The sequence below is a fragment of the Phacochoerus africanus genome, chromosome 4, assembly GCF_016906955.1.
Source record: "Phacochoerus africanus isolate WHEZ1 chromosome 4, ROS_Pafr_v1, whole genome shotgun sequence".
NCBI lineage: Eukaryota > Metazoa > Chordata > Mammalia > Artiodactyla > Suidae > Phacochoerus > Phacochoerus africanus.
Genome location: NC_062547.1, coordinates 33,511,307 through 33,529,003, shown reverse-complemented (window position 1 = coordinate 33,529,003; position 17,697 = coordinate 33,511,307). Strand labels below are relative to the sequence as shown.

Below are 17,697 nucleotides of genomic sequence, written 5' to 3'. Positions count from 1 at the left end.
ATTGAAGTTTTATTAGTACATTTACATTTAATGTGAGTATTTCCATATTTGGATTTATTATTTGTCATTTTGCTGTTTGTCTTCTCTTTGTCTCATTTTTGTTTTCCTGTTCTTCTCTTTTGTCTTCTTTTGTGTTAGGTAATATTTTTGTGGATGATGTTTATTCTCTCTTGTTTATTAACTATATTTCTTTCCATTGTTTTTATTGATTGCTCTAGGGACCACAATATTCAATTTTAACCTCCAGTAAAATATAGGAACCTTGTTGGAAGTTCCCATTGTGACTCAGCGGTAATGAGCCCAACTAGTATCCATAAGGATGCAGGTTCGATCCCTGGCCTTATCAGTAGGTTAAGGATCTGGTCTTGCTATGGCTGTGATGTAGGCTAGCAGCAGTAGATCTGATTCATCCCTAGCCTGGGAATTTATATATGCTGCAGGTGTAGCCCCCCCCCCAAAAAAGCCCATATCTATCTATCTATCTATAGATATGTATGTGTGTATGTGTATATATGTGTGTGTGTATAAAGATATATACATATACACATATGAACCTTGTAATATCATAGTTTCATTTACCTACTCTTATCCTTTGCGCTATTACTATAACATTCAGTATATAAAGAAATATATATATATTATAAACCTAAGAATATTGTGTTATAATTTTACCTAAATAGTCGTTTTAAAGAAATTGAGAAGAATGACATAAAGCCAGTCCTGTCTTTTAAGAAATTAAGAGACATACTTCTTATATTCATACATTCATATTTTCATTATCTTCTGTCTATCCAGTTTATTACCTGACATTATTTTATTTCAGGCCAAAGTATTTCCTTTTAAATGTCTTGATTTTAGAGCTGTTAGCAATTAATTCTCTTATTTTTAGAATTTATTTGAAAATGCCTTTGAACCTTTAATATTAAAGAATAGTTTTAGGAGCTCCCATCGTGGATCAGCAGTTAATGAACCTGATTAGCATCCATGAGGACCCTGCTTCAATCCCTGGCCTCACTCAGTGGGTTAAGGATCCGGCATTGCTGTGAGCTGTGGTGTAGGCTGAAGACACAGCTCAGATCCCATGTTGCTGTGGCTCTGCTGTAGGCAGGTGGCTACAGCTCTGATTGGACCCCTAGCCTGGGAACCTCCATATGCCGCGGGTGCGGCCCCAAAAAGACAAAAAAAAAAGAATAGTTTTAGAAAAGCTTTCTTGGAGGACATCTTTTTTTTTCTCAAAAATTTGAATGTTATTCCAGTATTTTATAGCCTCCATTAGCCTAATGAGAAATAAACTATTATTCATGTTTTTGTTCTCTTATGTAATGTATTGTTGTATTCAAGATTTTGGCTTGTAGTAGTTTGATTAGGATGTGCCTAGGAGCAGTTTTCTTTGTTTATTCTGTTTGAGGTCTGCTGAATTTCTTTGTAGCAGAGAGTTAATATTTTTATCAAAGTTATGGAAGTTTTTCATTATTATTTCTTCAAATATTTGTTCACCTTTTTCTCTTTCTCTGCTCTTGTTTGACTCCAGTTACCCTTAAGAGTTCTGAAAGATATTTCTGACACGATAGTGTTAAGCATTGATAGAATGCTTGGAAATAAAATGGAGAAGTATGGATGAAATGCTACATCTTTCTAAGGAAACTTAGTTCCTTATATATACACACAACACAACCCAGTAAATTTACAGTGGAAAACATTAATGTTACCTGTTTGTCCTCTTTTCCTGTTTTTAAAAATCTATTTGTAGGTGCATTTCCTCCCTCTGCTATTTATGCACGAAAAGATTTGCTACAACGATCTACCCATATTGCTACCAAGACTTTCCAAGCTTTCCGCATATTTGTGAACAATGAGCTCAATGAACTTTACACAGGACTGAAGACAGCTCAGAAGTTTCTGAGACCTGGTGGTCGCCTTGTTGCTCTCTCCTTCCATTCCCTGGAGGATCGCATCGTCAAACGATTCTTGCTTGGGATAAGCATGACAGAAAGATTTAACCTAAGTGCTAGACAGAAAGTGATACAGAAATCGCAGTTTGGTTCCAATCTTGAAAACAAGGAAGGAATCTCCACAGGAAAAGCCCCTTTAATGTGGAAATTGCTGCACAAGAAGGTACTTACCCCAGAAGATCAAGATGTACAGGATAACCCCAGAGGGCGCTCAGCCAAACTTAGAGCAGCTATCAAATTATGAGAAAGCATCATCTGATCTTTCGAGTTTTTCCTCCCAGTTTCCCTTAATTTTTTTATGTGATATTCCTGAACAGCTTAACAAAAAAAGTGTGGACTATATAAATATGTACTATATATGTGTGGAAATTGCAGGTGTTTAGCATTTTTCCTCAGAAAGAAAATGTAGGAAATATTAGCATGACACAGAAAGTTCGATTCAAGGAGAAACATCATCTCAAAATTGGAAAAATGTGTTTATCTTTGCATTATTTGACTTTTGAAATGCAATCCTTTATCAGGAATTTTTTTTAAGAAGAAAAAGGAGAAGGAGAAGAATATGTGTATTTATCTAAAAATGTAAACTCAAGCTGTCAAAAGAGAAGTTATAATTATATCTGCATGCCGAAATTCTGAATTTAGATATTAAGATGTGCAAAAGACTTTCGATGTCTTGAATAATTAGTAATAATCTTGGAGTGGATTTTAATTTTACTACCTGGTAATAATTAATTCCTTCTATAGCTTTTTCAAACATAGGTATTATATAAATTTAAAATTTTCAAGTATTTTAAAAATGCATCATACTGCTAAATTTCATTGCTGAAATATAGTGTTCATTGTTTTAAAGGGATTTTTCAGTATGATATATGACATGTTTGCATAAATTACAAACTAAAAATGTAGAGTTGCTCTAATAACCATCACAGAGAATATTTCACAAAACTTCTAACTCTCATCATTTGAATCCTGCATTTTTAACTGAGCTATTCAAAATAATTAAACCAAGTCAATTTGAAATGGAAAAGGTATATGGTCTATTCAAGATATTAGAATCAATGCACCCCTAATGTTCTTACTTACAGGCAATAACTGCAATTGTAGAATGTTTGTTTAGGAGATGTTCACTTAGTAGAGGAATCTTTAATAAATTGATGAAATTGATTCATAATTCACATCACTTTTTTATTCATAAATATCCTCTAGTTTATTCAGTTATTCAGCAAGTACTGAACAAATGCAAGTAAAATACACATAGCCCACAATACCTGTCCTATGGAGTTTATAGTTTAGTGAAGGAGAGCACCAGCAGTTAAATAATCAAAAAAATTAATATAAAATTGACACAGCAGTAAGTGCTATAAAAAAGTGGTACAAGGTACCACAAGTACATGTAGTAGGAATTTCATCTATAGAAGGAAACTAGTTCTAACAGTATGGTGCTTGATTTATGACCTGAAGAATGAATAAGAGTCAAAGGGTGTGTGGACATGTTGACTAAAGGTGCATGTAAATGATTGTGTTCTTAAGTAATTCTCCTTGAAGTCATATTTACACTATTATTTTGCTCAGCAAATTATTCAAATACAGGAAAAAATTATCTTCTCAGTTATGATTACAAAATCTAAATTGGTGAATCCAAGTGAATAAAATATCAGCGTAACTATATAGACAAAAGATAAGAATTAAGTATTTCAATTTACCTCAGACTTTATCTACCTCTGTAATATTTAACTTTAGTTCCCAAGTTTATTCACTACATTTAATTTACAGGCTTCGTTCTAATCTGAGCAATTCTTCAGTGGAATCAGAATTAGGAAATATTCTAGGGAATAATGTGTTCAAATTAGAAACAAATGAATGTTAGATAACCTAGTTTAGTCTTCCGAATTCTTCCTGAAGAATTTTGTGTTTCCCTTTGTAAATGAGAAAGATTCCCAAAGTTAAGTTCCCATTTGAGTATCTGATTACAAAATAAAGGGTCATATCTGACATTCAATGATTAGCCTATTTCATCAATCATTTTTGGATCCCACATAATATGGAAATTTTTTCATTAACATTAAGTGGAAACTGCACTGGGTTGAATGGCATCCTCTCAAAGTTCATGTCCTTTCCAAAACCTCATAATGTGACCTTATTTAGAAATATGGCCATTGTAGATTTAAGTAGTTAAGATGAGGTCATACTGGAGCAGAGCAAGCACTTAATCTGGTATGTCTGGTGTCTTTACAAGAAGAGGAGAAGACAGAGACATGTGAAAGAATGCCACATGGAGGGCAGGGTGAAGTGATACATCTACTAGCCAAGGGACCCCAAGAATTGCTGGCAACCATAAGAAGCTAGGAGAAAAGAATGAAATAGAGTCTCTCTGAGTCTTTAGTAGGAACTAACTCTGCTGACACCTTGGTTTCAGACTTGCAGCCTCCGGAGCAATGAGAGAATAAAATATCTGCTATTTTATGCCACCCAATATGTGTGGTCATTTAGTATGGCAGCTTTAGGAAACTAAAACTCTGCCAAAAAAACCTTGAATAATATGCATGGAAAAAAATCCTGCTTCAATAAACAAAATTGATTTCAAAATAATTGTAGTGTAAATATATTTTAGCTATTTTCTATAATTAGGCTGTTTACCCCAATCATCCTTACCCAATCATCACTTCTTGGCAATAAAACACATGAATAAGTTTCAAATGGTTAATTCTGGAAGATCATTTTGGAAAATTTGTACAATGCATATAGAAAATAAAAACATTATTAAAATGAATGTACATTACCAATAAAATATAAATGATATCAAAGAAGCAGTTGTTTTGCATTTCTGAATCTCTATGTTTACTGCCGTCTACTTATCATTTTAGCATAACATCAATCCACTGTGTCAGACATCAGTTATTGACAAGTTTTAACTCATTGCTTATTAAGAAATGACTTCTATCTAAAATCCAATATACAGCACAAATGAACCTTTCCACAGAAAAGAAGATCATGGACTTGGAGGATAGACTAGTGGTTGCTAAGGGTGAGGGGAGGGGGAGTGGGATGGATTTGGAGCTTGGGGTTAATAGATGCAAACTATTGTTTTTGGAATGGATTAGCAATGAGATCCTGCTGGGTAGCACTGGGAACTATGTCTAGTCATTTATGATGGAGCATGATAATGTGAGAAAAAATGTATACATGTATGTGTAACTGGGTCACCATGCTATACAGTAGGAAAAAAATTGTATTGGGGAAATAACATTAAAAAAATTAAAAATAAATAAAAATTTAAAAAATGAAATTTAATAACTGGCCACAATTTTATTTTATATCTATTTTGCATATTTCATTTTGTTTTGGAAATTTATGTTAGTTACTATGTAATTTTAAAATTTCTAGGGTAATTTTGGGGGGACACTAATCATGTCTATATATTTTTTTCTATTTCTTTTTTTTTTGTTATAGTATAGTTGCTTTACAATGTTTCTTCAATTTCTGTTGTACAGCAGCATGACCCAATCATATACAGTTCCTTGTGCTGTGCAATAGGACCTAATTATCCATCCACTCCAAATGTAACAGTTTGTATCCACCAACCCCAAACTCCCCATCCATCCCATTCTTTCCCCCCCCCACCCCTGGTCACAACCACAAGTTTCCTCTCCATGGCTGTGATCTGTCTCTCTTTTGTAGATCATTTTTGCCATATTTTAGATTCCACATCTGTGATATCATATGGTATTTGTCTTTCTCTTTCTTATTTCATTTAGTATGAGAATCTCTAGTTCCACCCATGTTTCTGCAGACGGCATTATTTTGTGCTTTTTATAGTCATTGTATTATACCACATCTTCTTAATTCATTCATCTGTCCATGAACATTGAGGTTGTTTCTATGTCTTGGCTATTGTGAATAGCACTGTGATGAACATAGGGGTACACAAATATTTTTGAATGAAAGTTTTGTCTGGATAAATGCCCAGGAGTAGAATTGCTGGATCATATGGTAGTTCTATATTTAGTTTTCTAAGTACTTCCATAGGTTTTTCCATATTGGTTGCACCAATTTACATTCCCACCAAAAGTGTAGGAAGGTTCCCTTTTCTCCACACCCTCTCCAGATTTGTTATTTGTTGACTTGTTAATGATGGCCATTCTGACCAGTGTGAGGTGGTACCACATTTTAGTTTTGATTTGCATTTCTCTTTTGATGAGTGATGTTGAACCTCTTTACATGTGTTGTTGACCATCCATATGACTTCTGTTTCATGTAACATATGATATGATGTTCGTGCTTAAAGTCATTTATATTGAACTATTAATTATGTTGTAACCAATAGTTTATAGGAGAATACAGTATGCCTAACTAGGTTTGGGGGGGTAACTAAAATCTCTTAAAATTCACTCTGAAATATGTGAAAATCATATTTTCTTTAGCCTTTGCAGAGTATTATGTATTTTAAGAGGTAAAATTCATTTTTCTAATTTTTGTTTTTAAATATGAAGCAGAGATAATAATGAATCTCTGCTGTAGACTTTTTAAAAATAATTTGAAATCTCTTGTTCAAAAAATATAAGATGGTTCTCAATGGAAAATTCATAAATGTACAATAAATACATAATTTATATCCATACTTTGGTTAAAAAGAGAAATGTATGTATATACTTATTCAATAAGCACATATTAAAAAACTCCTTCCCTTTCCTCTTCTCTGTTCACTTTGGCATGTGAACTTCTTATGCCAACGGAGATGACATTCATTTATGTTTCACATTTACTCTAGAAAAAGAAATATTAGGAAATATTACCATGTACTTTCACAAACTAAGCCCTACATGTTTGATTCTTAGTAGTGGATAACAACTAAAAATTGCATCTGGTTTAAAGTCGGCAATATTTATTTTAATGTATTTACTTTTCTTTTGAGTTGTTTGATTGATTTTGTATTCTAATAGATACTTTTTGTATGTAAGCAACATTTTATAACAGAAAGAGATAAGCATTAAAATGTAAAGGGAATTTTGCGAGGTGCCAGATATATATAAATTTCATGACCAAAATCCTGATCAGAGATACATTTTTGTCAGAACCACAATGCCATATGTTCAGTGTTAAAGGAGTATGTTTGTAAAAATCAGCATCATATTCTAAAGAAGCTAGATTGTATAACAAGAATAACTATTTTTATATTACTTTCTCAAATTTCATCTGTTAATAGTTACTATTCCTAACTAATGTTTGGTAACACACAGCATGATCTGCAGGAATACTAAGAGATAGTTTAAATATAATTATTAAGTCTTGTTATAGCCTTAATTTTCAAAAACATTAAAAGTTCAATAGAATGAATTAATGCAAGATGAAGTGATGATAGTTCATGATATTTCTCATTTAGATGAACCTTAAAATTCTTCAGAGATTTTGACCACCTCACTCTTTTCTCACATAATTTACCAAGAATGTTAGGCATGAAGGCAAAGAAGTAAAATGTAATAGTCTGATATACGAAGTAGAAGTTTGCAGTTTGGATAAGTCACATCTCCTTAGACAATTCTCAACCTTAAATACGCAGTATTTAAGTACAAATTTTCAACCATTAGCATATGCCCTACTAAATATAGCACTTCCCAGACACTAGAATATAGAGCTGAGATCAAACAAGAGAACATGCTTCATTTCTAATTCTTGAGTAATAGCTTCTGTCCATTAAACTCCATCTTTATGCTTGGCCAGTAATACTTGTCTGCCTTACACAAGGTGGGGATTTGTATTGTTAAACAATAGACAGTATGATTTTTCATTCTTTCACAAGGAAAAGCATATCATCTGATTTATAAGTGTTAAGTTGAGGAGAAGGCTGTATAGCCTTGTAAATAAAACTATTGACTTTGTAGCCAGAATAACAAGTTTGAATTCCAGGTCTGCATTTATTAGCTGAATATGTGAATTGGGCATGCTCCTTAATATCCTAAAGCCTCATTTATTTCACTTTAAAATGAGGACAGTACTGGTACTTTCTCAGCGGATTGCTATGAATCAAATAGAAAATACTCAATATTTATAAGTTAACTGAAAGTCATAACTACCAAAATAAAATACACATTGCTGGACACTGTAGGTATTGACATATGTACTTTATTCCTGGTAGTTTTAACTGCAGCCTCCGCATCACTATCAGCAGTTGACTGGGTTCACAATAAGTTTTATTATTTGGGAATTTTGTTCTTATTTATTATTTATTTAACACCCCCAGTGTTTGCTATACCTTGACAAGGCATATAAAACACACAGTCATTGCCCTAATGGAGTTTCCATTTATAAGAAAACAAAGTGGGAAGGAAAGAACCAGTTGCTGAAGTTATTTCACATTCATTTTGGCTGGAGAATGTATTTTGTCCTCCTGCACTTTCATATCAGTGAGTGTCTGACCTAAGTGGTCATTACAATAAGATTCTCCAAAATACATTTTGATGGGGAGAAGGAAATAAGTATTTTATGAGATATGAGATAGACTATTTCTATAGGAATATTTTAAAATTTCCTATTTCTGCACTCTAAAGTCAATACAGAAAGACTAAAGGACCAATAAAGTGTGTATATTGCAGATGTTAAGGGGAAAATAACATGAAATGTAAATTGACTGTTCACACGTAGAATGAACTGATGATCTCTTTTATAGCAACACAGAATATATATTATTAGAAGTGGATCCATGAATTCCCACCTCCTTACCTTCATTTCAGGATTTATAAACCTCATTTTGTACTACTGTAGATGTCTCAACAGAAAATTATCATTGCTTCTTTTCTTTCTGTCTTCTCTAGGACTTAGTTCAGTCAATTTGCTTGCCCTCTTCAGTCTGTAATCCATTTTCTGCTGGTATCTTTCCTTCAATCTATAAACTTGTTCAACAGTGAACCATGCTAAAAGCAAACCATAATGACTAAAATCTCTCCTTATTCTGTTTTCCTTACCAAAATAACACCCATCATCCTGTTTTCTTTCATAACTTGACCTCTTAAAGTCTCCACTACCTCCAACTCTTCATCTATATTTCATTTCTCCAATTCCAGTATACTTTCTATAAAAACCATTCTCTTAAAGATTAATGGTGATTTCTAAATTACCAGACCCAATATCCTAGTCTTCCTCTTGACTTATTTAATCTTTTCAGCATTTGATGTTAGCCTTTCCTTCCATGAAAATCTATTCTCTGTTGCACTCTCCAAAATCATTCCTTATAGCTTTATCTCTTTAACTCTGATTCCTTCATTAGATCCTCTTTCTCTGTCCCATGAAGCCAGACTATTTCTTATGTGAATTGTTCTTAAAGTATTGATAGTCCTATGGATGGGCATTTAGTGAAGACAATACTGTGAAATTACTCCATGATCATCCAAGGAGCGGAAGAGATGATTCTTGCCAAGAACACAAACGTTAGAAGAAACAGAGATTTCAGTCTTCTGTTAAACTGACATCAAATTAAACAAGGTATGTACTAATAACCTGGACTTCAGCTTTGGTAATGACAAATAATAATTTGGACCAACCACCCCAAGGAGAAAAACTAGAAAAGCTGGAGAAGATATAAACACATCTATCTATATATAGATATAGATATAGATATAGATATAGTCATAGATATGTCTCTTTGAAAACACCAGAGAGTTAATAAAGCAGTGAAAAATATCTAGAAGATTGAAACCCAAAGGAGTTAGCCCAGCATTTGTAGCTGCCACTTGCCAACTCCAGAACTGGCAACTGAGAAACTAAACAGAACTTTTGACAATTTTTTAGGGAGTAGAGGTGAACTCAAAGCTACCGGGGTATTGAAGGAACTGAAGCTCAGTTTCAAATCATCTTAGTCCTTGAATTTGATTAAATTGATCCTGCTATTAGATTCCCAAACTGCCTGACAAAAGCAATTTTAAATACTCTTTGGGGAAAAACAAATTCTTACACATAAATCATTTAAATAATATTTCATATTCAGTGTCCATCACTAAACCAGAAATTAACCAGTCATGAAAAAAAAAGCATGATTTTTAAAAAATTCCTGACCTGATTTATTCTTCTGTTCTTAATAATACATAAAATATACTCTTTGCTAATGATATTTAATCCTAGGTGGAGGAATTTATGGTGTTTATTCTGTGTTAAATATAATATGAAGTTATTCTGTGTTAAATATAATACCAAGTGTTTTCCTGTGGTATGTAAATGTTTATAATGGGCATATGTTCATTTTTCAAAAACAAACTAGTTGTCATTAGTATTATTATTTTTAATTTTATTCTTTTGTCTTTTTGTCTTTTTAGGACTGCACCCACGGCACATGAAGGTTCCAGACTAGGGGTCGAATCAGAGCTGCAGCTGCTGGCCCATGCCACAGCCACAGCCACAGCAACGCCAGCCAAGCCGCCTCTGTGACCTATACCACAGCTCACAGTAATGCCGGATCCTTAGCCCATTGACTGAGGCCAGGGATCAAACCTGAAACCTCATGGTTCCTAGTCGGATTAATTTCCACTGTGCCACAGTGGGAACTCTGTGCATTATTATTTTTTAAAGAGCACAGGTTTGGGAATCTGAGAGACCCGCGTATAAATCCTGGCTCTGACACCAAGTAGCAAAATAGCCTTAGAAAATTTAATCTTTAAACTTCAGTTTTCTCATCTGAAAAGCGAGGGCATTAATGCTAGTTTTTTAAGGTGGTAGTATTAAACATAAAACAATATGTGTATATAAAACAATATGGTTCATGCCAAAAATGATTGATATTACCTTCTTTTGGTGGGGGTTATTTGGTGAAATCTGGCTGTTCCGTAGTTTGTCATATAATCTAAAACATTTATTTGCTTACTTACCTTTAAAATGTTGGAATGTGTATTAAATATTTCAGTGTACCTTCAACTTCTCCTAGAGATGATTCTCATTTGTATGCCCACTTTGCAATCTGTTGTGTTAATCCATGACCATATCTCCTCTCCAAATCTCTTGTTCATCTCTTGTCACAGTTGATTGGTCCAGAAGAGGACTCATGAAAACTAGGCTAATCCTGGCTACAGGTGACTGGCCCAATCCAGACCAGTGCATTCCCTTCCTAAATGTTTTTGATCAAATGTGAAAAGGAAATTTTCTGATTACTTTTCAGTGTCTGAGGGCACACATTCCCATCATGTAAAAAAGCATGACTAATTTGCAGATGGAAAATTAAAAAAAAAAAAAAAAAGAGTTGAAGAGCTACCTCCGAAGTGTTCACTTTCCTGATCCCAGCTCTGGAAACTTAGCTGTGGAGTTTCCGTTGTGGCACAGCAGAAACGAATCCAATTAGGAACTGTGAGGTTGCAGGTTCAATCCCTGGCTTCGCTCAGTGAGTTAAGGATCTGGTGTTGCCTTGAGCTGTGGTGTAGGTCACAGACACACCTCAGATCTGGTGTTGCTGTAGCTGTGGTGTAGGCTGGCAGCTGTAGCTCTGATTGGAACCCTAGCTGGGAACCTCCATATGCCATAGGTACACCCCAAAAAAGCAAAAAATAAAAATTAAAGTAAATAAATAAATAAAATAACTGACCATGGAGGAAATTGACAAAATATTGAAATTTTTTGTGGAAATTTGAACTATGGTAAAGAGCTGTGAAAAATGCATAGGCTGAATTATTTTTATACTCTTCCAGCACAGAACGAAAATCTCAAGTGTTTCTGTTGAATAAGTTAGAAGGGCATATTGAACATGTTCTAGGTGAGTGTGATGGCCATAGTTCTTAAAAAGTAATTCAAAATAAGCCTAGGGAGTTCACTTTGTGGCGCAATGATTAACGAATCCGACTAGGAATCATGAAATTGCAGGTTCAATCCCTGGCCTCGCTCAGTGGGTTGAGGATCCAGCAGTGCTGTGAGCTGTAGTGTAGGTCACAGATGTGGCTCAGATCCCGCGTTGCTGTGGTTCTGGCGTAGGCTGGCGGCTACAGCTCAGATTGGACCCCTAGCCTGGTAACCTCCATGTGTCGCGGGTGCAGCCCTAGAAAAGACAAAAAAAAAAGATCAAAAACAAACAAGCAAACAAACAAAAACAAAATAAGCCTAAGAATACATAAACCAAAGCCAGTTTCATTCTACTAAGACTCTTAAGAGCCCTATCCTTACTTATTTTATCTTTTTAATTTTAATTTTATATTGGAGTGTAGTTAATTTACAATGCTGTATTAATTTCAGGTATACAACAAAGTGATGTAAAGTTATACATATATCCATTCTTTTTCAGATTCTTTACACTATAGTTTATTACACAATATTGATTTGAGTTCCACTGAATAATATCTTAAAGTATTAACATCTTTATGTTTTTAACTTTCCTTTCTTACCAATTCATATAAATGTGATCTTCTTGATCTTAACTTCCAAGAAATTGCTTTATATGCACAATTGTACAGTTCACATGCTAGTTTCTAAGCAATAAAACATGCTCCTCACACTTATCTAAGCAGATGTGGCATGTCTTTAATCTTTCTATTCAGACTTGAAAATGGAGCAAATGTACTTATTGGCCATTTGCATATCTTCTTTGGAAAATTGTCTATTTGAGCTTTCTACCGTTCTTTAATCCAGTTGCTTTTTTTTTGATGTTGAATTTTATGAGATGTTTATATATTTTGTACATTAACCCCTTATCAGTAATATCATTTGCAAATATTTTTTCCTATACAGTATTGTCTTTTCATTTTGTTCATGGTTAAAAGCAAAAGCTTTTAAGTTTAATTAGGTCCCATTTTTTTATTTTTTTATTATTTATTTATTTATTATTCAATGAATTTTGTTACACTTATAGTTGTACAATGATCATCACAACCCAATTTTATAGCACTTCCATCCCAAACCCCTAGCCAATTTGTTTATTTTTGCTTTTATTTCTTTTGCCTTTGGAGACAGATTTGAAAAAATACAGCTATGATTTATGTCACAGAATGATCTGCCTATATTCTTCTAGGTTTCTTTTACATGTAGCTGTCCTGTTTTCCCAGCACTACTTATTGAAGAGACTGTATTTTCTTCACTGTATGTTCTTGCCTCCTTTGTTATAGATTAATTTACCATAAGTGTGTGAGTTTATTTCTGAGTTCTCTGTTCCATTGATCAGTGTGTCTGTTTTTATGTCAGTACCTGTTTTGATTACTGTAGCTTTGTGATATATTCCAACGTCAGGGAGCATGATTCCTCCAGCTTTGTTCTTTTTTTCAAAATTGCTTTGGCAATTCAGGATCTTTTGCCTTCCATATAAATGTTACAAATATTTGTTCTAGTACTATGAAAAATGTCATGGGTATTTTGATAGAGGTTGTATTAAGTCTATAGATTGCTTTGGTACTGTGAACACTTTAATAATGTTAATTCTTCTAATCCAAGAACATGGGATATCTTTACATTTCTTTATATCATTTTCAAATTGTTTCATCTCAGAATTGATAATCACAAAACCACAATGAGATATGACCTCACATCTATCAGAATGGCTATCATCAAAAAGTCCACAAATAATAAATGTTGACAAAGATGTGGAGAAAAGGGAATACTTTTTCACTGTCAGATGGAATGCAAATTAGTGCAGCCACTATTAAAAACAGTATGAAGGTTCTTCCAAAAACTAAAAATAAACTTACCATATGGTCCAGCAACTTCATTGCAGGATTATATCTGAAGAAAATGAAAACACTAATTCAAAAAGATACATGTACCCCAATGTTCATATCAGTATTATTTACAATAGTCAAGATACAGACCCAACCTAAATGTGTCAATAAAAGAATGGATAAAGAAGATGTGAGTGGAGATATATACATATGTATACATGTATATGTATGTGTGTGTGTGTGTGTGTATGTGTGTGTATATATATATATATATATATATATATATCACACAGGAATATTACTCAACCATAAAAAAGAATGAAATTCTGCCATTTCCAGCAATGTGGATAAACCCAGAGAGTATTTTGCTTAGTGAAATATCAGAGAAAGATAAATACTCTATGTTATCACTTATATGTAGAATTTTAAATATTATATATATATTTTATATATATGTATATATGAACGGATGTGCAAATATAGAGAAAAGACTAGTGGTTATCAGTAGGGAGAAGAAATGAGGAAGGGTCAGGATAGGAGTATGGGATTAAGAGATACAAAACTAATACGGGGGTTCCTGTTGTGGCTCAGCAATAATGAACCCGACTAGTATCCATGAGGCACAGGTTCAATCCCTGGCCTTGCTCAATGGGTTAAAGGACACGGTGTTGCTGTGATCTGTGGTATAGGTCACAGATGTGACTTGGATCTGGTGTTGCGGTGGCTGTGGCATAATCTGGCAGCTACAGCTCTGATTCGATCCCTAGCCTGGGAACTTTCATATGCCATGAGTAGAGCCCTGAAAAAAAAAAGACCAGAAAAACCCAAAAAACAAGAGTGCTATGTATAAATTAGATAAGCAACAAGGATATGTTATACAACATGGGGAAATATAGCTATTATTTTTAATAACTTTAAATGAAGTATAATCTATAAAAATATTGAATCACTATCTTGTGCACCTGAAACTAATATAATATTATAAATCAACTATACTTCAATTAAGTAATAAATAAAATGAAATGAAATGTACAACTAAAAGAGAGTGCAGCTCATGGAACTTTCGCTCAAATGATGGTAAACATCTTATATTTCTGCAGAGTACTGATTTGGTAAGAAAAAATATGTCCTTGGAGTTCCCATCGTGGTGCAGTGGTTAACGAATCCAACTAGGAGCCATGAGATTGCGGGTTCGGTCCCTGGCCTTGCTCAGTGGGTTAAGGATCCGGTGTTGACATGAGCTGTGGTGTAGGTTGCAGACGCGGCTCAGATCCCCACGTTGCTGTAGCTCTGGCGAAGGCCAGTGGCTACAGCTCCTATTAGACCCCTAGCCTGGGAACCTCCATATGCCGTGGGAGCGGCCCCAGAAAAGACTAAAAAAAAAAAAAAAAGAAAGAAAGAAAAACTATGTCCTCTTTCTGGATTTATATATATTCTTTGTGATTCTGTTTCTTTTCTATTTTTAATGGCACTATACCTAACTTTTCAATCTATAAATTATTGTTTTCATACAGAAACTGCTTTGATGATGAAGAAAAACCATGTTTAAAAGCCAGCCAGAAGGTTTTCCCATTTCCTATTATGTACATACACATATGATTTTTGTGGGGATGGGCAGGGTTAAGGAGAGGGGGAAAAAAATGTGAATGTTGAACCTATCTAGTTTTTCTATAATCTATCATTGTTCCTTTGAAGAAATTCAGCATTTGCCTTAGAACCAGAGAATAAACATCACCTGCTAGAGAAGGCTATTGAATTTCAAAATCCCTTTGAAATGTCACGTTAACCTGTTTAACTTTCACTGTTCTGTAAAGCACCAAACATTTCCTGATGACTCCCAGATCTAAGACTGCTTATATTTCTCTAACTTAAAAGTTTGTTTCTTTCACTTGCAAATGAACTGTGGTGAATGAATCAGCATTGTTTAGGCCTAAGAAAAGTGTATCTCAGCTGTAATCTGTGCAGTCATTTGGCAGGTTAGCTTGATTTGTGAACACTGAGTAGGGTCAAATGCTAAATCTGGTCATTTGACTAAACCTAGATAGCTCTAGCCTTTTATTCTGCACTACATCAAATTTTAATCTTTAAAGCTGTATTTGTTTCATTGATTATCTTTTATACTGAGAAGTGTAGAATCAGGCAACCATTTAGTTTTTGACTCAGCAACATCTATTGAGTGTCTACTTGCTAGGAACTGGTGATAAAAATTAAAAGAAATGGTGTGTCCCTTGTTCTTGAAGGGCCACATTATAGTATAAACTGAGACAGATATGTACATTCTGAAAAGTTAAGAATATAATAGGTTAAATTCTATAACAGTGGTTAAAATACTATAAAAGTGCAAAGGAATGAATAAATGATGAAGTTTTCTTCTTCCAAGCAAAACAATTTACAGTCAGCCCTTCATATCTATGGGTTCTGTATCTACACATTCAACCAACCTCAGATTGAAAATGTTTGGGAGAAAAAAAAAAAGCCAGAAAGTTCTAAAAAACAAAATCTATATTTGCTTCATATAGGCAACTATTTACATAGTATATACATTGTATTATAAGTAGTCAGAGATTACTTGAAATATACAAAAGGATATACAAAATGATACTCCACCATTTTATACATGAAATTTGAGCATCCATAAATTTAGGTATCCATGTGGTTTGGGAACCAATCACCCACAGATACTAAGGGATGTATTACTAATTCTTTTAGTGTGAGAGCTACAGAAATTTTGTGCTGAAGCATCAATAGCTTTGTTTCCTGGAACATAATCAACAATAAGTGCCCTTATAATGTCATTGTCTTCCTGTCTTAAAGCGTATTGTTAGCTATACTTGTTCTTTGAACTCCATGTACTTTGATTTCCGTGACCTGTGTATACACATTATTGAGAAGACTAATACTCATAGACATGGATGGCCACCTAACAGTAATTGTGATATAGCCTTTCTGAGCCATTTCATCCTGGAATTAAAATTCTTAATATTTTGGAAGCCATTGTCTCTTTTGAGAATCTAAAGTTGGAGCCTTTCTATAGAAAAAGGTATTTACACATTAATTGTGTATAATATCAAGGTGTTTATAAAGCCCCTTCATGTCCATGATGAGCTCTAGTTCAGTGGCTTTTGCACTAGAGAACCATCTAAAATTTTCTCAAATTTCTCTTGAATTCGAGAAAATTCAAGCTGCATTTCTCAAATCTGACCCTGTGATAGTTGAAGGTTACATGTTGACAGTTCTACCTATTTACCTCATCTGGTTCCTTCATTCCTGATACTTCAAGCTCCCTACATTGTTTTAGAGGATTCCAATCTTGGCATCAGCTAACCTGGACGGTGTTCCAGCAAGGCTAATCTGGGCCCCTGTAGCAGTTTTGTGCTAGACACAAAGAATAGAAGGAATGCAGTGATTTCTGAGAATCTGAGTAGATCAGATACTCCAGACTAGTGCTGTTCAATAGACCTATGGTTGCCAAGGGGGCGGGGGAGGGAGTGGGGTGGATTGAGAGCTTAGGGTTAATAGATGCAAACTATTGCCTTTGGAATGGATTAGCAATGAGATACTGCTGTGTAGCACTGGGAACTATGTCTAGTCACTTATGATGGAGCATGGTAATGTGAGAAAATAGAATGTGTACATGTATGTGTAACTGGGTCACCATGCTATACAGTAGAAAAAAAAAACTGTATTGGGGAAATAACAATTTTTTAAAAATTTAGAAAAAAGAATATTAAAAAAAAGAAATAATTCAAGCCACCAGTTTGAGCCACATGGTAATTTTAAATTTTGAGAAGCCACATTAATAAAAGTAATAGGAAATAAGTGAAATTAATTTTAAATAATTGATATTTTAAATAAAAATAATCTAGTTAAATACATACAGTATATTTTAACATGTAATCAATATAAAAATAAGACATTTTGCATTCTTTTTTAATACTGTTTGAAATCTGGTATATATTTTAGACTTACAGCACAACTCAAATTAAACTAGAACTATAGGTTCTTAAAAAAAAAAAACCAAAAAACTGAAAAGGGATTTTTCCCTGGTGATCTAGTGGTTAGGATTTGACATTTTCTCAGCTGTGGCCTGGGTTCAGTCACTGGTCTGGGAACTGAGATCCCACATCAAACTG

General features: G+C 33.9%; 1 protein-coding gene across 6 annotated transcripts in view; it reads left to right on the top strand.

Moving 5' to 3' along the window:
• The window catches only part of METTL15 (methyltransferase like 15), a 204,213-nt gene extending 199,528 nt beyond the window's left edge, over positions 1-4,685 (top strand). For 5 of the 6 annotated variants that reach the window (XM_047776101.1, XM_047776103.1, XM_047776104.1 and 2 more), the window contains exon 7: positions 1,751-4,685. In XM_047776101.1, coding sequence (XP_047632057.1) covers positions 1,751-2,196 — 446 coding nt within the window. In that variant the 3' untranslated portion in view covers positions 2,197-4,685. The remainder of the gene's footprint in view (positions 1-1,750) is intronic. The other variant, XM_047776107.1, reaches the window with a different exon arrangement.
• Positions 4,686-17,697: the final 13,012 nt, after the last annotated feature.